The sequence below is a fragment of the Rhodnius prolixus genome, unplaced genomic scaffold (assembly GCF_049639745.1).
Source record: "Rhodnius prolixus isolate KJV_2025 unplaced genomic scaffold, Rpr scaffold_1, whole genome shotgun sequence".
NCBI classification, from domain to species: Eukaryota; Metazoa; Arthropoda; class Insecta; order Hemiptera; family Reduviidae; genus Rhodnius; species Rhodnius prolixus.
Window position 1 is genome coordinate 54805102 of NW_027411581.1, and position 25572 is coordinate 54830673.

The following is a 25572-nucleotide window of genomic DNA, read 5'->3' on the forward strand; positions in this document are numbered from 1 at the left end:
TTTGTACATGCATTCGCAGAGTGAAAAAATATATAAAAAATACAGAAACTATTTAAATAATATCCTAAATCGACCAACAGTAGGAGAAACAATTACATTGTGGATTGAAAAGTCTAGTTTAATAAACCAAAACTAACTAATATTAAGAGTTTGCTACACAAAAATCCATTTATCCACTTGTTGCAAAAAAAGTATTCGCATCTTAGACCCAGAAGCTGGGAAGTTGTTTCTCTTATTTAAAAAAAAAAACACAAAAACAAAATAAGGAAACGTTGTCCTTTTCATTGTTTTCCCGTTCATATGTGATTTGAAGAGAAATGGTACGCAGGATGTGTGGAGGAACGGGCTTTTGACTTCGCACATCATTCTATTTCAGATACGAGAAGTTCATTTGCAACAATTAGGTACATGCTTATCAAATAGCTTTAGGTTTTTTTTGACAATTAAAAATTGAAAATTTTCATTTAGTTTTAAACATTGAAAAAAGATTGCATTTTAAAAAGATAATTTATTGATGTCAGCCTTCTAGGTACTTTATCTTTCAACTAAGAAAGGGGGATTACATTAAATGAAACGGAAATCACGGATTTTTCTTTGTTTTTTTTTTTTTTTTTTTTTTGGCACAACTCCTCTTATATTTTAGGGGCTATTTACAAACAAAATAAAAAAAATAATAATAATTTTCATATTATTTTATAATCTTATTAATTTTATTAATAACACATTGAATTAAAGTAAAAGTAAAGTAGGATTACAAAGCAAGGCCTCTTTATATTTAATTATTTATTATTATTAAATACTATTAGTGTTTTCATAGTATTTTTTTTAATATATTTATTTTTCAATTTAGTTCTGTACACTGTACATTTAAATTTTTCATTTAAGTGCACTTGGATTATAACGTATAACTCCCACTTCAATCACTATCTTATATTTGTAACCTCTCTCATCATCTTTTGAATTTCCTCGGCAATTTTATTTTTTACTTACAAAAATTTCTTTTCTTTGCCAAAATTTAATGCATTTGATTATTTAAATTTTCGCTTAGATCTTTGACTACACCTAAATGAGGAAGCTTCTTCAGAAAGAGGACTGTGCAAAAACACTCTAAAAAATAAAACATTGCAAGTGGATAAAGGGTTAGAATAATACGGGAAAAAAACCTTTGTATGAATAGTTTGGGGTTTGGGGGAAAACATTTAGGATTCCTTGTTTTCATAACCGGTGCACTCTATGCTGGATTTTTTTTCTTTTCCTTTATAAAATTCTATAAATTTCTTTTCTTTTATCTTTCACTATTACATTTATTTTTTGAAATTTACTTTTTAAGTACAAACCGCCCAGCAGTATAACCGTTAAAAAAAATTTAAAAAAATAAAAGTATCCATTTTTCTTAGAGAAAAAAATTTTGTTTAGGAGCCCTTGGCTGCGCTGAAGAGTTACCTCGAATGATGTTGATTATTGGCAGAAGTTAATTGAGCTGCCATTGACTGTTGGGAATTCGGATGGTGTTGCTGCTGTTGCTGTTGAACACCTTGTTGTCCTATTGTATCCTGACGACGATAATATAATAGATATGGTACACGGGGAAATGGTGGATTCAATACTTGTGACTCGGGTACACTTCGCACTACAGCATCGTCGTATCTAATCCAGCCGCTAGTTCCTACGTGGAATACGTCGGATAGATAGTGACCTTTTGTGGCTTCTTTTCCATCATGGTAAACCACTGGAAAAAGGAAACAACACGAAAGCAATTTATAAAATTGAATTTAAAAAAATCATTTATTTTTAAATCAGCATCATACATCACTTGAAAAACTCTGGTCTGAACACTCACACGATTCGAACAAGCATTTATTCAAGACTGGCACAAAGTTCACTAAGGAATAAATGTTCCATTTACTTTGCCCACCACTTGACAGAACCACTGCCTAATTAATTCATCACTGTATCGGAAGGCCTTGGCCAAGTTAGTGCTACTCAAATTACTAGGTAACCTGGTTAAGTATTCCGATTTACTGTACCCCTAAAAGGCACTGGCGCTCATTTCCTTAGTCTGAGAGCAGTTGGCTATATTAGGGGATTAGTTGATACATGTATATGTGCAGAACGAGGCGCTATATTAAAGTTTGTTATACCTAAATGTTACTCTTAATTATTATACAGATCTTCCCTTGCCTCAGTGAAATTTTAAAAAACATGTACTTGCTAATGTGTTATCACTAAAAAAGGCTGAAGGCAATAATGGGATAATCTGTAGGTATTCCGGATGAACTAATATGATTGGTTGTAGCAATCTTGAAGTAATGTAACAACACATAAAAATTGTAGAGATAAAAATTATAGAAATTTCATCTTATAAAATCAAAAAAATTAATGAACACATTGTATCAACTGTGGTAGTTGTTGGCTGCATTATTATAAAAAAAAAAAAGGCACGTTTGCTACCTAAAGTGGTTTGGGTAAAAATATGTACGCATGTGCAAACCTCAATCATTAAGGGTACTGAAATAATTGAGGTTTACCCTATTTAAAATACTACGGTTAAACCTACCGGTTAACATTTCAAGTAGGTAAAAATAAGTGTCTAATAATTTTTTCTTAATTTGATATTTTTAATTATTGCTTGCTTCAATTTAAAAACCAAAGATACAGATTTTTTTAAAAAAAAAAATCGTTATACAATTGCAATTTTTAATAAAGGTGATTAGTTGCTAATTTTTATTAGAAGTAAAGGAGTAATTTTTTAGGTGGTCTTTACGTCTACTACCGATCAGATGAGGCGGATGGCGAACTTTCTTTGAAACTTTTTTTTTTCTTAACAATAAATAAATCTAAGCTCAGATTGGTTAATAATCCAGCACCACAATATATCGTAGCTTTATAGTCTATGGGTAATTTTCATTAATTGCTTTATATCATCACATTACATTATCTCTACTATATCCTGTTTCTTTCTTTAAAATGTCCCAACAAGGGCGGTACGCACTTTCCTTCTAATTACACTTCATATAAAATGTGTACGCGTACACAACATGTAACGGAAGGTAGTTTTCTAGGCTGTTATAAATACCCTCAGATCCCTTTACGGTTTTTTGTTTATTTAAAGGCGACTAGATCTTAAGACTAAATCATTTACGAACGTAATTTAAAGTAAATTAATTAAAAATAAAAAAAACCAACCTGCAAACAACTTGTATTGTCGTGATTTAAGTCCAGACTTATTTTTGTTCGATAGTAACTCTGAAATTACAGTTATTCGTAATTAAATAAATAAATAAAACACACAAAAGACGACTAATTTTACATTTATTTGTTTAAAGAATTTATTAACTTTAAGCTATACTATACTTTTTACACTTACTTGGATCGAGCCTGAGATCGATAGGATACTGAAGTGCCTTGACAATTTTGGAACACGTTTGTTGTTTATAATGGAAACACTTTAAATGTAATATGAGAACACACGGAAGCAGATCCAAGGTGTGAGTCTGCCAGGTGTTCACCTCGCTACGACTTGTACCCTCTACCACATCTTTACCAACCAATTTCTCCAAAGCTTCGGGCACTGAGTCCGAGGACTAAATATATACATATATAAAAACAAAACAAAAAATAATTAGAATCAATAATATATGAAATTGGCAATAATCTTCCTTCCTTTTAAAATTAATAAGTTTGCATTAAAAAATACAATAGAATTTTTTTTTGGGGGGGGGTCTAGGATTACTTCATCAGGAATGAAATTAAGTTTTCAAAATCAAGTTGACTCCCAGAAAGGTTTTTTACAATTAAAGAAGGTAAAGACAACTCTGATTACAGCCTAAAGAAATAAGGATGACCACTTTTACAGACGGTCTTATTGTTTTATCTGACTAGAAAGTCTTCACTTATAATTCTAATATTAAGACATTGAATAAAATTTAGATAAAAACCGGAAATTCAAGATTTTCGGTCCTTGTTACTAACCGCTCGGCTATCTAGGCGCCTTCAAAGAACTATTTATTTAGATGAATACATTAAAAAATGCATTTATATAGATTAATCGTGAGGGAGAATGAAGATCAACTTATCTCCTAAGTTCACTTGAGTGCATATACAGATGTATCAACATTATACTCAACAATCAATTGCGATGAAAAATTCGGAGTTTTAAAAATTGCTTTCCCGAAGAGAATTTCTGTTTGTGAGAGAAAACTTGTTGATAAAATTCGGAGATGGAAGACAAATATGGTCAGGAACAGGAGAATATTTGCAAGAGATTATGAGAGTTTTAAATTTTGTTAAATTTTTCAGAGCTAATAATATTGTATCTATATTATTAGCTATTATCTTAAAAATAGAATTTAAAAAAAGTTGTTTAAAAATTTTAATTACCTCAATATCGAGTTGAAGGGTGAAGAAAGGTTGTATATTGTCAGAAACTTCTTCATTCTCTCTACAAAGACTGGATCGAAGTTGACCCCTAAAAATATCCGAAAGCGGGGTGCGTTCCAATTCAGCTCTGCGGGTAATTCTCATACCTCTATTTGTCACCTCCTGCGTTGGTGTTTTGAAAAATAAAATATTTTTGATGACTAAAAATAAGTACTAACAATAAAGTAATAAACATTGTAATCACTAAAATTATTTCTAAACTAAATTGCAGTTTTGTTCTAAGAGATCTTATCATTAACACTATTTGGCAATAAATAAAGGAGTGTAAACAAAAAATGACTGTTTTTCATAACAATCAATTCTTTTTTTTATATTTAATGGATTTGAATATTATTAATGTTCAAAGTATAGCCCTTGTGAAAGAATAATGTAAGGCATCTTTCTGCGGTCTGTTGGATTCTTCATTGCCACTACATGTTCCTTATCCTTTACTGCCTCCCAAACGTTAAAAAACAAAAAACACTGACTTGCTTAAGCGTGGCTTCTCATTCCACGGGAATGTGCATATATCGATACAGATATTTCAGAGGATCATCTAGTTTCCCTTAAATAGTAGCCTTTCCCAACAATTATAAAAAGGCACTAGTAAAATTGTTCCCTACATGGAGATGTTAAGCCAATGAATATTGAACCATCTGATTAAGTGGAAAAAAACTTTGCCTTTTTCAGCGAAAAGTTCCGAGACTTATAAGAGCACAGGTAAATTGTAATGGGCTAATTAGAAGGACTAGTAGAAATAACGATATTGTGAATAGTATTAAAACTGTCACGTAGGTCAGTAGTCAATGTTGATCAACAAAAACTGCACGAAAAGAGAATTTTAAAAAACATCTAACTTAGACAATTTTGTTCTTTAAAATATACAACCCCCAATTTAAAAAATAATTATAAATAAATAAAAAATAGAAAAAGCAGATCATATAGATTCAATAAAACTAAAAAAAAAGGCATTTTCTGAAATTGCACTTGTTCTTCCTTCAACTTGTTGTTACCTTCTTGTTGTTGTGTTTGCCTTCTTTATCATGCCTCAACGCGTGAACTGATTTTCATGAATGAAATGTCATTTGATTTGAAATTTTATTAGATGTGCCTATCAGGTTCCGACATTGTACTTATTTTCGGAACAGTACCTGCCCCAATTAAGAAAGGCCCAATTATAAAACGATTGCTAACTCCGTAAATTTTAAATTTATAGCAACTGATATTGTTATAAAATTTCCTAAAGCACAAGTAATTTTAGTTTTTAATATTTTCTGGAGAAAGTCCCAGTATTATTAAGATAAAACACTTCAGATAAATGGGGAAACACTCAGAAACAAATTTAAATAAAATATCGTACATTAGCTTTCAACCTACGAACGTTTCAACCTAGCCGAAATTAGGAGCTGAAGTATGAATTGAATGTTGGATATTTGCTGGTTTAATGTTGCATTAACATAACATAAAAAGAATGTAATCCCCATTAATATAACTAAACTAGGGAACTAATCAATACAATTTAAGCTTTACAGAATATAGCAAAACGTATAACATAGAGGATTAAACTCACAAAAGATCTGTTATAATAGAATGTTCGTTGCCATTCCCACCTTTTAAAGGCATAGGGAGACAACGCTACTGCTATTATTGATCCTTTTCTAAACCTTGCCTACACCAATTTATAAATTCTACGAATTAATTTTGTTTTTCCCTACACATGCTATTACGAATGAAATAATAGATATTGGTCCAGCATTGTTTTATATTGCAGAATTAAATATTACACTCACCTTCCAGTCAGAATTATCTTCTGGATGGGTATCCCCATTAGAGGTAACATCGCCATTAACCACAGGTGTTGGCTCTTCAATTAATTTGAGCAACTGTAAATAAAATCAGAAAATAAAAAAAATTAAATACAGAAATTTCTTGGCTAAATCCATGATACCCAAATTAATAACTATTACACGAGTATATAAGTCTAGCTAGTAAACGTTTATAAAAAAAAAAAGAGTATAGATTACAATTTAATACAAATTAATTATTGTTGCTGAAACTTGTAATTAATCGACACATTTGATCCTGTTAAACATTATAGATGCCAAAACTGTTCAACTGTACGAGCAAAAAATAATTTTTTAACATAAATTAATGAACAATTATTCACGGTACTTCTTCGGAAAGAGATTTTGTTAAGAACTGTAAAGTAATTAACATCAACAAGCAGCCGACTTGTTTCATAAACTGAATGATTGACTGTAAATGGTATGTGTCTATTTAAGATGTAACATCTGAGATCACTGGCACACAGAGCCTTTTTCAATGCACTGCCAGTCCCCGAACAGGCGACAGTATTACTCTCACTAAAGACAAACACTGTTCGGAGAAAGCGCAATAATTCAGTAAAAAAAAGAACGAGTTAAGGGTATAATTTTTTCACCCAATGCATAAATTGCCATTTGTACGTCTCCTTACTATGATAAACGATAATGGAAATATCGAATCAACTCTCTGAGACATATCTTCCTTCATATGGAAGAATAATTTACCACCTGTTCGTAAAAATATGAAACTGAAACCATTAAAACCTGATGGTAAACAGCTTTTCAAAGTGGACTAGAACTTTTATATAATCAATTCTTATATCTTTCTCTGTAGATTATAGAAGCTATAAAAACGATTAAATGAAAAATATGGTTAGAGTAACAAAAATGTATAGAATTTAGAACTTAAGTGATATTAAATTAATTAAGAAAACAGCAGAGTTACAGAATTATGTCATTTCAATCAATAAGATAAGTTAGGAAAAAGAGAAGTTAATTACTTGAACCTTTTTGGACAATAGGGATTTTTAATTCTTTTTGATGTAAAAAAAGTTTATTTTGCGGTAGAATTCATTGTATGTCTCGTTACTATGATGTACGATAATGAAAGAATCGCATCAACTCTCTGAGACAGTACCTTTCTATGAAGATTAATTTATCACCTGGAGTAAAAAAATAAAACTGATACCATTAAATCTTATGATAACAGGCTGTACTAGGTGAACTTTCATTTAATTCTGTTTGATACAGAAAAAGTTTATTTTGCGGTAGAATTCATTGTATGTCTCGTTACTATGATGTACGATAATGAAAGAATCGCATCAACTCTCTGAGACAGTACCTTTCTATGAAGATTAATTTATCACCTGGAGTAAAAAAATAAAACTGATACCATTAAATCTTATGATAACAGCTGTACTAGGTGAACTTTCATTTAATTCTGTTTGATACAGAAAAAGTTTATTTTGCTTTTACAATTAAAAGTTCATTGTATGTCTCGTTACTATGATGTACGATAATGAAAGAATCGCATCAACTCTCTGAGACAGTACCTTTCTATGAAGATTAATTTATCACCTGGAGTAAAAAAATAAAACTGATACCATTAAATCTTATGATAACAGCTGTACTAGGTGAACTTTCATTTAATTCTGTTTGATACAGAAAAAGTTTATTTTGCTTTTACAATTAAAAGTTCATTGTATGTCTCGTTACTATGATGTACGATAATGAAAGAATCGCATCAACTCTCTGAGACAGTACCTTTCTATGAAGATTAATTTATCACCTGGAGTAAAAAAATAAAACTGATACCATTAAATCTTATGATAACAGCTGTACTAGGTGAACTTTCATTTAATTCTGTTTGATACAGAAAAAGTTTATTTTGCTTTTACAATTAAAAGTTCATTGTATGTCTCGTTACTATGATGTACGATAATGAAAGAATCGCATCAACTCTCTGAGACAGTACCTTTCTATGAAGATTAATTTATCACCTGGAGTAAAAAAATAAAACTGATACCATTAAATCTTATGATAACAGCTGTACTAGGTGAACTTTCTTGTAATTATTATCTATTTTTACTTAATACTTAGTGATCGACTAATTAAAAGTTTTTTTTTTCTTTCTATAATCAATAACCACAATCACTATAAAATAGTTACAATTCATTTTTATCAGGATTCTTCAATATCGCTCTATTTATTTAACACTTTATTTTACACTTTTCTTTTGCATAATCCACCAATGACTATTTCTTATTTCCGTAGAGGCAAAACTGGGTCACGCCAAATTTATCAAAATGGGTGTTTACATCGGAGGTACATGATTCTTTTTCGGAAAAGACAAGTTCCCGAGAGGATAAGCCAACAGAGGCCCGTGGAGCGATGAGAGTAGACCACAAAGCGAGGATTATTGTTAGTGCTGGGTTCGAAAACCCGGTCTTAGGCTTTAATTTTATATAATGTGTAAATTTCAGAAATTCAGTCATTTTGAAAGACTTTTCAAATTTAAAAGAACTCATGTGACTCTTTGAATAATATTTTGAAGAATAGCTAAAAATAAAGAAATAACAAACCTCTAACATCTCATCATTGAGCCCATTCAACAACAACGATAGGAATTCTTCTGCATCTTCTTGTCTACCTTCTTCAGTAAATGAAGAATCTTCAGAACGTAGTGCGTGCAACATTTTGTATACATAATTTGGTTCAAATGGAACCCCAGTATGCATATCTAACGAATTTTCATCCTTATCACGGCGAGCTTGCGCTTTTTCACGTCTCATCATACGGGACGGTTGCGCTGGGCTAAATTCTTTTATAAACTGCACCCTTTTCCAAAAAAACAAAATATATAAATATTCATTTTTATAATGTACATAATTTAATACACAAATAACTAAAATATTAATTTTTTAATCTGGATTTTGCTTACTTAACATTAAACCCTTGATAAATAGATAGCACTTTTATGGAGATTTTTGACAGAAAATTCTTTTAATTTTTCCAAGGTTAGATCGAAATTCTAGTAAACTTTTTGAAGAAATAGAGAAGTTTCAGTCAGAAATCTACATAAGGCTATTAATATGTATGTACTAAACACTAATATATGTGATATAAACACTTACATGCTGTCAATAACAGGAGTCTTGAGCTTTGTATTCTGGTTATTGGAAGGTGTGTGTTGCTTAACATTGGAGATAGTACTTATCAAATTGTAGAAGGCTGGACAGGCCAATAGTGCTTGAAGCGTGGCATTTATGTAACAATAATTACTAGGATTCGTTAGTCCTCTAGGTGTAAGCACTATCGCTCGATGCTCCAACTGGTATGTAGAAAGAACATCTAAAAAAAAAAAATTAATAAAATAAAGCATCATTAACTTCTTATAAAAAAAGTAAATAACTTTTTTTCCCCATTTCTCTTTACGCATTCTGCAGTTGACATTGTTGAAAACTTTTTTTAAATCTTATTTTGAATACTAAATAGTTCAAACTAAATGATTTGTAGAAAAGAAGAAGAAAAAAAAATCAACTCTTTTACATTTTATTGAATAAGAAAAAGTATTGCGATCTTACTAAATTTTCGATATGTATTTTTTACCAATAATTGTTTACATTTGTAACCGTAATAGTGGTTTTTAGAAAATGTTTGGTTGTTGTGAACACTCGACGCAGAAAGCTCAAACTTTATATTTCATTTGCATATCTCAGTTGGACTCGAAAAGGTTTTATCCAAAACTTTTTTGGACAAATTTAGTTGGAACCTTCAGTGAAAAAGGCTGCCTTTTCTTAAGGTCTTTCAGTGAATTCATCAAATTTATTATCTACAAGTGTTAATTATGATTAAATGCTCTGTGAAGATTTTGGGGTTGTGAGAGAAATAGCTTGCAGGATTTTCCATAAGGGTTTTTCCAGTTTCCCGTGATTTTTTCGTACGCTAATTTCTTTAAAATTGATAAACCAATGACTTTTTTTTTCTTTCTTTTTTATAGTGTGCACTTATACAACTTTATTAGATTATTTGTTATATTAATTATTTTAGTATTAATAATATTATGAGAATGCAGAAAATTAGTGGGAACTATAATTTATCGATTAAAATTATAATACGAAAAGTAAGATAAAATCATGCCTATTTTGTTTTGTTTTTAAATAAATTAAGGTCTTATTGGAATAAAATCGAAGCAGTTAAAATTTTATTTTAAATACTTTCGTTAGAGGTTACTTCACTATTGACCAATAACTGAAGGAAAGAAAACTTTTTAAGCTAACTATATTTAATATAGTATTCAACTATATAAGAATTAAATTTTAGCACTATTTAATAGTTGAATCAACCATCCACAAATCGTTCTCTTCAGTTTAAATTTATTTCACATAATTTTTTTCTATTCGTTAGTTTTAAAAATAGAAAACGATGTCTCTCTCACCCTCTGCTTTGTATCCCACACGAAGACTTTAAATAGTACGAAATGTTGGCGTAGTTTGCTTTCTTTCTTTGTTCCATTAACCTCTACTAAAAGTATGAATTAAAATATTTTAATAACTTTTCTACCACTTAAATTTCCTTCGATAGAAGTAATCCCACAATATTCATTAAATTACCAACTGAAGAAGCTAAAAGATGTACTTTGGATAAGTATTAGAATTTCTTGCAAATATTTCTTAATTATATTTATTCAGTTGGACAGTTATTATTACTACAATTATTGGATGACATACCTTTAAAAGTTCTATTTCCGTAGGGAAGGAACGAAATTTCTTTTCAACAAATGAAAAATTATTTAAAAAATAAGTTACTTTTAAAATTAAATTTATTATTAAAGTACATTATTAATCGATGGGCATTTTGAATTTAATCAAATGAAAGGTATGTCATATAATAAAAATGCAGTAATAAAATTGAAATTTGTATTTATAGTAAATACGTAATCAAGAATTTGTTAGAAACTTTTTATTACTCATATTTTAGAATAATACAACAATCTGGAAACATATGGTCCTCGAAATTTTTAATCATATGTTTCCTTTAAAACTAAATACGACAATATATTTTTATATTTCAATCCCTACATTTCTCCCCGCTTTACTTAGCTATCTACCTCTCCATCTTCAGCTCATCTCTTCCTTCTCTTCCTTTTCTGGTGCAGTAGCACCTATCCTTGCCCTTAATTGGTCCGCATGCTTTCTCTTAAGTTCACCTTCTGACATGACTAGATATGATAACTCTCCAGTCCTGCAGTTAATCATACCCGGTTTCCATCCTTTCCCTAATTCATTCTTTATCCAAACCTCTTGCCCCTCTATAAATTCCCTTTTTTGGATACTTAGATCGTGGTATCTTTTTTGTTTCCAGATCTCCTTTTCCATTTCTTCCTTAGGATCTGGCTTCAACCTATCCAACACAGTAGGGAGTCTTCTTTTCAAAAATAACTCAGCCGGTGATTTATGAGTAGTTCTGTGAGGTGTGTTCCGATAGCTCAGCAACAACCTTGCTACCTTTTCTTGAGGGCTGCCTCCTTCGTCCTTCCCCGCCAGATATCGTTGTTTAAAGGTTCTAATGAATCGCTCCACTAATCCATTAGATTTTGGGTGATATGGAGTGGTTCTGATGTGTTTTATCGCGTTTCTATCACAAAAATTCTTGAACTCTCCGGACCTAAATTGAGGTCCATTATCAGTCACTAATTTTTTTGGTACCCCGTACCTGGAGAACCATTCTCGGAGTCTATTTATTGTCGCTTCCGTGGTTATCTTTCCCATTATGGCTATTTCTGGCCACTTGGAGTAAGCATCCACTCCCACCATCCAGTAGTTACCTTGGAACGGCCCAGCGAAATCCAGGTGAATCCTCTCCCATGGATAGTCTGGTATGTTCCATGAGTAAAGTGGTACTTCAGGCACGTTTGACCTGTTCTCTTGGCAACCTTGACATTTGGCCACATACTGCTCTATATCTTTTTCCATCGCAGGCCACCAAACATAATAACGCGCTATCGACTTCATCGCTATCACACCTGGGTGCCCTTCATGGAGAGTCGCTAGCGTTTTCCCTCTGAGTGTCTGGGGAACTATTATTCTCCCGTTCCACATAAGTATGCCCCCTTCTAAAATTATTTCATTCTTTTTGTCGAAATAGTATTTTATTCCTACCTCTTTGAGTTTCGGCGGCCAGCTGGTGATGACGAAAGTACTCACCTTGCTTAAGATTTGATCCCTCTTAGTCTGAATTTGTAATTCTTCTTTTGTTAATTCCAAATCTTCCAACTTTTTTATTGAAATAAAGCTATCTGCGACATCGATATTATTATCATTATCTTCTGTTTTCAGTGGAAGTCTTGATAATGCATCCGCTACAGAATTATCTGACCCTTTTCGGTATTCTACATCGAAGTTGTAATTATTGAGAACAACCGCCCAGCGGGTTAGTCTGTTGTTAGTCACTTTGGGAAGATCTCTTTTGGGACCAAACAATCTCTCTAAGGGTTTATGATCCGTAACTAGAGTGAATTTGTTCCCATAGAGATATTGGTGGAATTTTCTCACTCCAAATACACATGCTAGTGCTTCTCTGTCAATGGACGCATAATGTTTTTCGGCCGCCGCTAATGTCCTTGAGGCGTATGTCACCGGCCGTTCGGTTCCGTCAGGGAAGTTATGCAACAAAACCGCCCCCAACCCTGATTCAGACGCGTCACACATAAGGGTCATAGGCATTCTTGGGTCATATGGTACAATGCACTCCTTACCCATAAGTAACTGTTTTGTCGCTTGAAACACCTTTTCTTCTTCTTCAGTCCAATTCCATCTCACCTTCGAACTTGTCAAGCGATGTAAACAGGCGCAGAGGCTGTGCAGATGGGGAATAAATTTTTCATAGTAGTTAATTGCCCCTAGAAATGCTCTTAGCTCCCTTTTTGTAGAGGGAGACTTGGCACCACGAATAGCTTCCACCTTTTCCATTGTTGGATGGATACCGTACTGATCAATGCGATGCCCCAGATATGTTACCTCTGGTTGAAGAAACCTACATTTTTCTTTTTTTGCTCTTAATCCTACGGCTCTCATTCTCGCCAGAACTTTTTTCACTGTTGCCAAATGTTGTTCGCGAGTTGGTCCTGTTATTATGATGTCGTCCAGATTAACACCCACATTCGGAATGTCCGCTATTAAATTTTCCATCCAGCGTTGGAATATCGCGGGAGCGGATGATAATCCAAACGGTAATCTGCAATAGCGAAAAAATCCTACGTGAGTGGCAATGACCAACAAATCTCTGAACTGTTCTGCCACCTCCATCTGTAGATAGGCATCCCGGAGATCTATGATTGAAAATTCCACTCCCCCAACTAACTTTGCTGTGAGATCTGCAAAGGTTGGCATTGGATGGATATCTGGGATAATGTACTGGTTTAGAGTGACCCGGAAATCGCCACAAATCCTTACCTTCCCATTGCCTTTGTCTACGTTTACGGTAGGCGTGGCCCAGAGTATTGGCGTCTTTGTAGGGTCCACTTTTTCAATCACTCCAGCTTGGAGCAACCTCTCTAATTCTCGTTCTACTGGTCGTCTCAATGGGAATGGAACCCTTCGAGCCCTGAATGCTATTGGGTTTGCATAAGGTTTTAAATGGACGGCCGCTTGCGTGCCCTTGATGGTGCCTAGGGAATCCTGAAACAATTCTTTGAATTCGTTTATTATGTTTCCTACCTTTACGTTTACATCACTGTGTTTTCCCTGATTTTTCACTTTTTTTATGGACACTTCTTTTGGTAAGTGCAGCCTGAAAGCCTGTATCCAAGGCAGGCCAAACAAGGGAATATCTTCTTCCTTCATTACCGCTACTTTCAGCTTTTTCCGCTCTCCATTCAATTCAACTTCCACTAGAGCCTGCCCCAAAACCTCTAATAAATGTTTCCCATAACCTTGGAGGTTACCAAGAGGCTGTAATGGAGGTTGACCTAATCTTGTCCACCAGGACCGGCTAATTGTAGACACTCGGGCGCCTGAATCGAACTCCATTTCGCAGGAAACTCCATTTAGTACAACCTTGATTTCCGCTCTCCCTACTTTATGCACCCTTGATTTGATGGCTTTTAAGGAGTCGTCCTCACTAAAATCAGTATCGTCGTATTCCTGTTGGTCTTCTTCAATTCTTTTTATCGAACTTTTGCACATACGAGCGAAGTGTCCTTCTTTATCACACCTAAAACATTTTGCTTTCCTCGCAGGGCATTCTTCCCGCTCATGGTTCCTTCTTCCACAATTTTCACATTTCGCTCTATTACCCTTATTTTCTTCACGCATCTCCCTTTCTTTCCTTCGTGCCCTCAAATCTTGCTGTTTAGATTTAAACTTATTCGATTGTCCAACCTTATATATTTCTTCCTGTTTTAATTCCTCAGTTACTCTTTCCATAGCTCTAGCCAACTGGTATACCTGCTCTAATTTTACTGGTTCTCCTGAAGAGTCTTGTCCATCTGGCCACCTCATGCGAGCTTCTTTCTCTAGCTTACTTAGCCTGACACCCCCTAATAATCTGTCTCGTAACCTCTCGTCTAAGCTAGATCCATATTTACAATCTGCACTCAGTGATTTTAACCTGCTTAAGAATGCAGTAAGTGACTCTTCCTCACTTCTAACTGCCTGTTCAAAATCAATCCTAGCTGTAAAAATAGTTTTTTCTGGCTTATACAAAGCTTGCAGTGCACCTAGGATATCTGAATAGTCACAACTATCCAGCTGCCTGGGTATAAGTAAATTTTTTACTGCTCCTAGGCTCTCTGCACCCACATAGGCCAGTAATAATTGTTTTCTTATTTCTCTGCGGGTCATACACGTACCTCCAAGGCCCTTCACCTCGCATCTCCTTTCAAACTGGTCTAAATATTGTTCTAGACTCACCTTCGTCCGGTCAAATGGGTCAAAAGAAAATCTCTCCATTTTCTTCTGCAACTCCCCCATCCCGTCCAATTCCTCCTGCTCCATCAGGTCTCGGCTTTTTCTTGATTTAGGCATTTTGATCCTCGTCGCCAATATAGTAAATACGTAATCAAGAATTTGTTAGAAACTTTTTATTACTCATATTTTAGAATAATACAACAATCTGGAAACATATGGTCCTCGAAATTTTTAATCATATGTTTCCTTTAAAACTAAATACGACAATATATTTTTATATTTCAATCCCTACAGTATTTTTCAAAAATAAAAAGAAATGTTTACAAAAAAAAAATAATAAAATAAATAAATACAAAAAGAACAGAGAAAACAATTTTTATAAAACCACTAAAAAGAAAGAAATAATCAGAATGATTAATAAAAATTTCAAAACCTCAACAATAAAATTAGGCCAGGACAGTTTTCTACAACTTTTAAAAAGTTTCCTAGATCTAAATATGGTTTAATAATATATATATGTTATATATATAAAAAGATGTTATATATTCTATTATTTAGTTTCTTTCACACATAACATCCAGTTAATAATGAACATAGTAGATTATTTTCTTAAAAGATTAATAAGTATGCTGAACGGGATTAGATTTAAAAAAAAAGAAATCTTTCTAGACAGTATGGAGAGTTTAAGTGAACTTTATTAGACCAAAATCCACTAGGGAACTGGTCAGGAACGAGCTTAGTACTTGTTTAAAATATGCTAGACATTATTTTAATACACTTTTATCGATGTCAAAAAATGTCTACTAAATATTTGATTGGTTCCTTATTGCATTTTTCACATATGTAAACTTGGAAAACGGCTGTGAGGTTCCATATTATCAGAATCTCCTACAAAAGGTGCAAGAAGGCTCAACCATAAATAAACACGTCATCAAATTTATTTCAGGGGACCACCAATAGCAAACTGTATCTGGAACATGATGGCAAACTATTGAACAATCCCGAAATAAATAATTTCCTCAAAACTTCAGTTGCCTACTTTCGTCTCGTCACTGGAAACGATTATTTATAGGAAGATGTCTATAAGACTGGAGGTGAAATAGATATGTGTCCTTTGTTCTCTACCTGTAACATGGACGCTGGGCACCTTGAGACCTGCAGGGCACTGAGTGTAGTCACCCAGGTAAATAACAAATATACAGAAAGGGCTCGTCTCTATTGGCCTCGCGGCCCAAAATGGTATTAATTATCTGTACATGGATGAAGAATAAAGTTCAATTTCATAAATATTCATTAACGAAAATTTACCTAGAACATAACTTTCCCAGGTGTTTATAAGCTAATTTAACATGACTCTAGATTATTACTTCTCAGTTATTTAAAAAATAAAAATAAGGCCGGGAAAATCAAATTTATAAAAAAATAGAGATTTGAGCATTATATTGTATAACACGGTTGGGTTTGGTTAGTTTTATTGGTAAACCCAATACATGAGGGCACGGAAAGAGGTGGGAGCGCTGCCCCTGGAATAGCTAGAAATGTGGTGACTAGAGAGGACGTGGGAAAAATCTCTCTCAATATGTACAATTTGGAAAAGAGTTGAAAATCTAGTGTTAAATAAGCTGATAAAAAACCGAATTTTCAAAACGAAATAGTGAAAAAGAACATCAAATTACAGTACATTAAAATATAAGATGGACACCAATAAAAGTGGCTTACAACAATGACTATTATATTTAGGGAGATTCTGTTTATCTAAGCATTCGAAAAATAATAAATAAATAATAATTAGCTCAGTGGCCAGCATGTACTGGATTCCAACGAGGAGATCTCTGGTTTGAATCCAGCTGCTGGCCCTTAGATTTTCTCTTCCTAGGAGATTCCTACAGTTCACTGACCGGTGATGGACAGTGTTATCTGTAACGAGAGAACACTGTCCGCAGGCTGGTAGTGCAATGAAAAAAGCTCCGGGCGCCAATAATCTGATGTTGGCTTTAAATTAGAAAAAAAATCATGAATTAGCCATTTCTTCAAAGAATTAGTCTCTGTCCTAATTACTCAGAGCATTCTGTTCACTTGGATGGGGAAAAAAAGATTAGAAATCTAGAACGTGACCAACAAGATAACCAAAAGTCCTGGGTTCAAATCCATTTTTTTTTTTCTGTAATCTTTATAACCCATTTCAGAAATGAGGAAACGATAATGTACGGAAGAAGATAATATACTAAAAATGCTTCCGGAATCAATGACTTCAGATATTGGCGGCCGTAATTTAACAATATAATGGAGGTATCTCAGCGCGAAAACCGCGCACCATGGTAACTTGAGATAAGGAAAAACCAACACAGTTGATACCTCATTACCATCCGGTGAACAGATAACAAAAACCAACTGAAAATTTGTCGATATAATGAATGATACTACTCGTTTTGAAAGATAGGATACTTTTTTTAAAAAAAGAAATTGTTGAATAAAAATTAGAACAAAAATACTTTGCTTTAAATGTTATGTTCAGAAAAATAACTACTTTGAGAAATCTATGCTCTTTTTTAAACCAAAAATACTGTGTTATGAAAAGTAAATTTAACTTAATATTCTACGAGTATAAAATAATTACTTTGATTCACGCAATATTTGTAATTCAACACTCAAACAGAATTTTACAAAATTGTTGCAACAACCTATACAAAATTTTAAATACTTTTTTAGAGTTAACTCTGATTTCTTAATACATACTTTTTTCTTTCTATAAAACCGGATTGGATAAATCTAAAACCTATGAGATATATATATAATTCACTTCCCAGGCCAGCTGGATCTCGAATAAATTTTTTCTATTATTACTAATTTGGAGGAGAGACGATTACCAAAAATCACAAGATAGTTTTTGTAAAAAATGTATACGTAATCTAATTAAAAGATTCCTTTTATTTTATAACATTAGGTACTATATGAATATAATAAGGAACAAAACAGGTACAAGTGAATAGTTAACAATAATTCGGCTTGGTTTCTTTCTTTTAATTAAAATAATAATTCTTAATCCTTGCCGTCTCCCCAAGAAAATTTTTATACTAATGCTTCATTAATAACTTAAATGATTTAGAAAAGAAAAAAAATTTTTTTTATAAATTTAAAAAAATACGTATATACTTTAAAAAAATTATACTTTTAAATTTTAAATAATTTTTCTAGATCAAGTTAATAATAAATACGCAAAAAATTAAACAAATATATACCGCAATAAATGTTATCCTCAAAATAAAATTATTTAAAAATTATCTTTTTAATAATCACAGCCATCAAAAAGCGAGAGCGCATTATTTTTATACGCACTTTGATTTTTTTTTAACAAAAGAATGATGTTGAAAATGCTAATGTTATCAATTAAAAGTTAATAATTAAATCAAAAGAGCCTCCAAAAATAGTTGCAATAATTTTGTTGTCCTCCTCTGTGTGGTTAAATAAAACAGGATGGAAAATAAAAAATATTGTGATACAATATTAAGAAATCAGAAAATTATTCATATTTAAAGAATATTGGTTAACATTTTAATATTAATTTCTACAATAAACTTTCTTCCCTTAAACAATAAATTAATTTACTTTCCCATTTAACAAAGTTTATTGAATTATCCGATCAGAAAATCAACCACAACGGAGGGGGGGGATCCTGTCATTAACGGTGACTATTAATCAAGAAAACATTCATACACCATCAGTAAAAGTTAATGAATGCCGTTGGACTGACCTCCTAGTTTCTTGAGTTGGGGGTCATGTTGGGCTGGTTTAGTTGTGACTGAAGGCTGAGGCAATGTAGTCTTCATGTGTGGTGGTGCTGTGACCACCACAGCATTGATAGGTGGCGCCCTCTGAGCAGGGCCGGTAGAAGTAACTGTGGATGCTGGAGAAGATGATAATGGAGGCTGCTGGTTAGGTGAAGGAGTTGCTGCTACGACGACGGGCGTTGCTGGTGTGGTCGCCATACCCGCCACATTCTGTGCTTGTAATGGAGATGCTGTAGAAGGTGTGCTAGGTTCTTCACCTTTGAACAAAGCCGCCCAAGATTTACCTGGCTGTGGTTGTGGTGCCATAGGTGGTGGTGGTTCCTCGCCAAGTTGTGGACGACGTTTAGCTGCCAACGAAGGCGGTGCGGTAGTTTTTATAGCGTTAATTGGTAGCGACTTTACCGGTGGTTTTTCTAAAGGTATTTGGGCGATCTGAGGCGGAGACGTGGGCGGTAATGGTTGAATTGGTTGAGGTACGATGTTGGGCGGCGGTGGAAGAGGTGGCGATGGCATTGCCGCTGGTTGAGGTTGCATAGGAGGTGGAGGTTGTGGTTGTGGCTGCGGTTGCTGAAGTTGTGGCGGAGGTGCCTGGAGAAGAGGTTGTTGTGGAGGAGTATGAGAGGGAGGTTGTTGAGGAGGTTCCTCTGGCATTTCTTCCTCTAAATATTCCTGTTTCTCAACAGGGTATACTTGTGGAGGAGGTTGATGTTGAGGTGGAGGTTCTTTCATTTCATCATGAGGTTGAGGTTGCTGCATATGTGGTGAAAAAACCGGAGTGTAACTACCGTACAAGGTTGGATACATAGGAATAGATGGAGGAGGCGGCGCTAAATATAGTGGAGGACCTGTCGCGTGCTGGGCAGAAGAGATATATTGATAAGGTTGAAGATGTAATGGAGGATACTGAGGTGGGTATTGGTGAGGTGGCGGAGGATACGCCTCACGAGGGCCTCGCTTAGGACTGGGCTTCGATGAGCGCGGCCTCCGTCCCCTATCATCATAAGGAAGCCCTTGTTGAGGCGGAGGTGGGGGTGGTGCGTGAAATGCCGCCGGCGGTGGTATACCGAAACCCATGTTCTGCTGATGGACGTACGCTAAATTAGGCATTTGGGGCACCACAGCAGCTGGATGATACATTTGATGAATGGTGGTGGTGGCTGAGGGCACCTGCTGCATTGTGACGGCTACTTGTTGTGGTACCTGCTGAGGAATCTGTTGTGCTTGCTGCGTCGGGTCCTCATATACTTCCGTAACAACTACCGTGCCTCCCCCTCCACCACTTCCTCCATTATCTTCTCCACCGCCTACTACATTTAGTTCACTGCCATTTCCATCTGAAAAATAAAAAGATAAATTAGGATCAATGACCTAGATAATTCACAATTAAACTGCATTCATTTTATTTGAGAGCGAAAAGAAAATTACTCAATTTGTAACTCTAACAAAACAGAGATCTAAAACAAACGCACCGAAATTACACTTATTAAATTATACTATAAAACATTTCCATTTCCATAAGGTTCTTATTCCAACAATCTCCGAATCTAAACCTACCTTTTTGAAGGTATTCCACTAGCAAGCACTAAAAACGGCTATAACTTGTGCTTGTTTATTCTCCGTATAAAACTAAGTACATGTCTGGGTAGTTTTTACAATCACTTAATCCTATAAATAAAAGTTCGTCTGTTTGTGCAGTCCTGTCTTTGATACTTGGGTACATCTGTCTTTTTTCAACTGTTATGGGCAACGAATTTAATGCAGTTGATGCTCTAAATTATTTGTTAACATTTTTTGGGAGGTCTATTGTGTAAGATATAGATAGGGTTACACTGCCACTTGTTAATACCAGTTGCCACAGTGTGATGATGGTTACGAGATTTTTACATAAGAATAATGAATTTTTATCAGAATTCGTTGTGTATGTTTTACTGCTGTATCAGTGAAAAGTTCGTGAAAAACCGCTTTATGACAAATTTTATGAGGTTTTGTGCTGTGTTGTATTTAAAAACAACGGGTAATGTGAACTGTATTTATAGGTTGCTGTTAATAGTTTAGTGTCATGTCGTTTTTGCTGTTGTTACATTTCCTTTAATGATAAGAAAATTTAGAAATTGTAGCCGATTATTGTCCACCGTTGTACTTAAACGGTATAAGTTCGTTATAGTTATAGTAAATTTATATATTATTTCCAGAACAATTATTTTCAACAAAAAAGTTTGACATTCAACAAACTAGAGTTTAAAAAAACAAGAATAAAAATTAAAGAACACAGTACACATCATTCAGTATTTAATTTTAATCTGATTTATATTAATTTATATAAATTAAGGTGCAAGAATTATGTAATCATAATTAATTCCAGCTAATACTTGCTACATTAAATTTAAATTTTTAAACTGTGCTTACAATATCACAAGAAAATGATAAGAAAACTGCGGATATATCTGTACAGCAGGACGATAAGAATATTATTATCAACGTGATTCGATATTTTAATGTTTATAGTCGTCATTCTTGATTTTTTTTTTTTTTTTTTTTTTTTTTTATGATTTAAGGCGCGTCAACATCTTTGGTTATTGGCGCCCGGAGCTTTTTCCAGTGCACTGCCGGCCTCCGGACAGTGTTCTCTCTTTACAGACAACACTGTCCATCACCGGACAGTGAGCTGTAAGAAGCTCCTAGGAAGAAAAAATCTAAGGGTCAGCTGCTGGATTCGAACCCGGGACCTCCGCGTGGGAGTCCAGTATGCTAACCTCATAGCTAATCCCTTCCCTATTTTTTATTACTATTACAATTATTATTATTATTGAAAAATAAAAGTTTCTATACAATTTGAACTATGTGCAAAAACTAACTCGAAATTCTATTACTATAATTTTCAAGGTTTTGTTCAAATGTGATTTACTAAATGTTAGTTTACTTCAATATGGTGCACTGTTATGAAACCTGATGTCCCAGAAACCCGACTCGAAATCCATAATCACGAAAAAGAATTTTAAACTAAAAAGACACGTCTTCATCCTTGTAGGAGATTGAAGAAACCTCAGAAGAAATCGTTCAAGTGGATCATTTCTTTAAATTAGAAATTTTATCAACACAAACCTTTAATTAATTTTAAGTGAAATATACTTAGTATAAAGTATATACGTCATTTCAAAGAAAAGCTTACCTGATGTGTCCTTATTCAAATTTTCAAAGAAGAATATTTAAAACATTAGTTATCTAAATGTATACAAATAATATTCAATATTCAAATCGGAGCCGTTTTCGAGAGAACCGTAAGATTAAAATAAACTGATCAAAAGGCAATAGATTTTTATTTTAATCTACACACAACTAAACACTTCTCTTGGTACATAATCGTGTTGAAAAAAATTTAACTTTAAGTCTGATTCACAAACAGTAAATTTGTAAAAATCATTTTTTCGTTTTCAAGGAGCCTTCAGTAGTGAATTTTCGGTGAAATAGAAAACTCCATAATCTGTCCAATTGTCAAACGTCCTCTTTACACAAGGGAGTAAACAAAAAAATAAATAAATAAAAATATCTGTTAATTGGTATTCTACTAAATCTGAAAAATACTGTTATTTATTTAATACAAAATGAAGTAATTTGCAAGTGTAAGAAATATTGTATTACATATACCCAACTAACTCAGATATAAAAAGTTATTGCCTTTGTAAATAGCTCAGTTTAAAATGAAAAGAACTCCATTTTAAAATTAGAAAAATCTTACTGAAGCTATAATAAATTGATTTAGCAAAGTTCTCTAAATGTAAAGCTATTTTGAAGCATTACATTCTATCAGCTTTGCGTAATTATAGCAAATAAGGAAAACTATGTCTGGGATTTGGCATTCCAGCCAACGATTCTCTTAGCTTAACACATCAATTCACTGGTGACTCGAAGAAAAAGAAAAGGTCTGCTTAGGTAGATGATATATGCACCTTAGGGTTAACATTTTCACGCAAATTCCAGCTCAACGTTAGACATTCTCTCACAACCACATTACATCCTCGATTACTGTGTACAAATACCCATGTAAGGAATAAGTAATTCCTACATTATATCGATTATTACACCTACAAGAACTATAGATAACGAAGATTCTTGATAGGCACTTCTCTCTTGCAAATCTAATTACCCATTTACAAAGAAGTGGACGCCTCGTACTTGTACCCAAATTATGCTTTTCCAACTCAGATACACAAAGAAAAGTGTAATGAGGTTTTTTGTAGCCCTAATCCAGTGGTCCTCAAATCTCGGCTCGCGAGCCTCAAGCGGCTCCTTGAGTGTGGCTCTTCCAAAAAAAAAAACCAAGTGTGGGCGCACACATACAGTGCGATTGATACTTCGTAGTCCATGCGCTGAAATTGGTTTTCGGTCTGGGCGATTATATTTTGAAGAAGTGACATTAGATGGGGTGCAGATGAAATCGCCCACTCTCTCTCGCCTAATTAAGTTAATAACAATGTGCCTACCAATAAAGTTTGGGTTTAAAAAATTTTGCTCTCAAAAAAATTTTCAATCGTTACACCGTTGATATTTGGCTCTGCTGACTAAATAAGTTGGCTGACCTGCACAAATGTCACTGGCAAAATGAGAGTCCACTCATGGAGTATTTTACGAAGGTTTAGAGAAAGTAAAAAGCTAAAATATGCTGTATAAAGAATTTTAGTGTGGACCGTTGTTAATTTTATATTTCAGAAACAAAGCACGTTACTTTAGATTTAATAGTAACACGAGTATTACTTTCATTGTTTGATATATAGGTTTAACAAGGTTTCCTTTGTTTTTAATTTTCTTTAATAACCACTCTAATTAGAATTAGTAACATTATTTCGTAAACCTGTTATTCAGTTTTAGTTTTACTGATAGGATTTGAGAACAAATGTACAACAATAAACTCATAAAAAGTTGAATTCATTCCCAGTAAGTGTACTGTGAAGACATGAAATACACGTGACATAAACATTATTTGTAATGTTCTTTGGAATATTATGAAGTTGCAATCAAGAATAATCTGTAAGAACTGTAAAGATATAAACAAGCGAGGGAAACAAATAACTAAGAGATTATAATAATCAAATTAAAAAATTTTTCATAGTAGTTCTTTCCTTAAGACAAGCTTTCAAAACGACAAAAAAAAAAATCAATTTCTTAGCGAGATTCAGTATTCAATATTTCATTCAGATAAGTAAATAGACCATCAAAGAAGGTTGAGCGACGCTTTTTTAAGCTATCCAGTTAGTTGGTCTGGTGACGCAAGTCTGGCTAGACCAGACAGAGAGCACCCTCATTTTCATTTAGCACCTTCAAGAGCACTAAATGAGTTTACTCGATGACATCTCATTTGGGTGGACTCATTTCAATGAAGATGTATCCTATTCTCTCATGAGTTTCCATTCAGTTACTCAGAGGTAAAACGACAGAATTTGGAGTGGGCTGAGATTTTGTAAGGTGCTGGGAGTAGAAAGGACTACTATACCGAGCTATTGCGGTTTATTGATATCACTAAACCACACTTGTACTAAATAAAATTGACAAACAGTACCAAGTATATAAAATGTCAATTTTTTACTTTAGTAAGTTCATAATTGAACCGTCTTAATGTACGAATTACTTTATTGGTTGCTTGGAATGGGTTGTTATTTTGCAATGATAAATTCCAAAAAGAAAATGGCAGTAACAATAGGAAAAACACGCAACACTTGAAAAAATATTAATATATATCACCGAGAACATTTCATTTCCACAGTTATTTTAAATTAAAATTTCCCAACATTAGAAATAAATAATATTAAATCCAGTGTAATGGTAATATATTAAATCTTTCCACAGATTTTTAGACAACTTTTTTCCACCTATTAACACAAAAATATCTAATGCGATAAAATTTGCGATGCAATTAACGGTTATGTATAATGTTCTTTAAACACTAGTTAAAACACAGCAGGACCTCTTTCTTTATATAGACTTCTCACGCACCGAAGGGATCCGACAATAACTTGCGAGATACAAAAACTAACTGCAAGTAACATTTTAATGAGTAACTGATTTAGAGCTTACCTCTGAAGCAAGCTTTATTATTTGGGAAAGGACGTTTTCGCTCTGAGGGCTACTGAGAGTGAAGGCAATGCATAGAAGCTAACAATAGAGTTCATTATAATGAGTGTTTTATCAGCTCCCACTAAAATACATATTCACATATAAAGATGTTATAAGTCAAACAAAAATAATTTTTTTAAAAAAGTTTGAACATAAGTGATTTTTACTTTTAGACATTTCTGTTTACGAATAATTTTACCGCATTAATTTGCAAGGAGACAGCTGTGGGCGTGTTTCTGGATATTGAGGGTGCCTTCAGTAACACTACCTACAGTTCAATTGCCTTGGCGATGGATAGACATGGCGTAGAGTCCACTGTTTCAAGATGGATCTGTAACATGCTATCGTCAAGGAGAATCACAGCGACCCTTTTTGGGGAATCGCTGGAGTTAACGACAGTTAGGGGGTGCCCTCAGGGGGGGGTTCTATCCCCGCTCCTTTGGTGTATGGTCGTAGATGAGTTACTTGAGGTGCTAGACCTTCGTGGGTTCTCGGTCCTTGGCTATGCAGATGATATTTCTGTAG

General features: G+C 33.6%; 1 protein-coding gene and 1 long non-coding RNA gene across 4 annotated transcripts in view; one reads left to right on the plus strand and one right to left on the minus strand.

Annotated features, from left to right (window-relative positions):
- Positions 1-940: 940 nt before the first annotated feature.
- The window catches only part of LOC141462325 (uncharacterized), a 31791-nt gene continuing 7159 nt past the window's right edge, over positions 941-25572 (minus strand). For all 3 annotated transcript variants that reach the window (XM_074144090.1, XM_074144099.1, XM_074144107.1), the window contains exons 3-10: positions 18903-20273; positions 9377-9593; positions 8825-9080; positions 6210-6302; positions 4381-4542; positions 3368-3584; positions 3187-3246; positions 941-1729 (exon numbers count right to left, since the gene is read on the minus strand). In XM_074144090.1, coding sequence (XP_074000191.1) covers positions 1440-1729; positions 3187-3246; positions 3368-3584; positions 4381-4542; positions 6210-6302; positions 8825-9080; positions 9377-9593; positions 18903-20273 — 2666 coding nt within the window. In that variant the 3' untranslated portion in view covers positions 941-1439. The remainder of the gene's footprint in view (positions 1730-3186; positions 3247-3367; positions 3585-4380; positions 4543-6209; positions 6303-8824; positions 9081-9376; positions 9594-18902; positions 20274-25572) is intronic.
- Positions 10747-16158, plus strand: LOC141462360 (uncharacterized). Its single transcript, XR_012463195.1, has 2 exons — positions 10747-10876; positions 16098-16158. It is a non-coding gene; the product is annotated as an uncharacterized lncRNA (long non-coding RNA).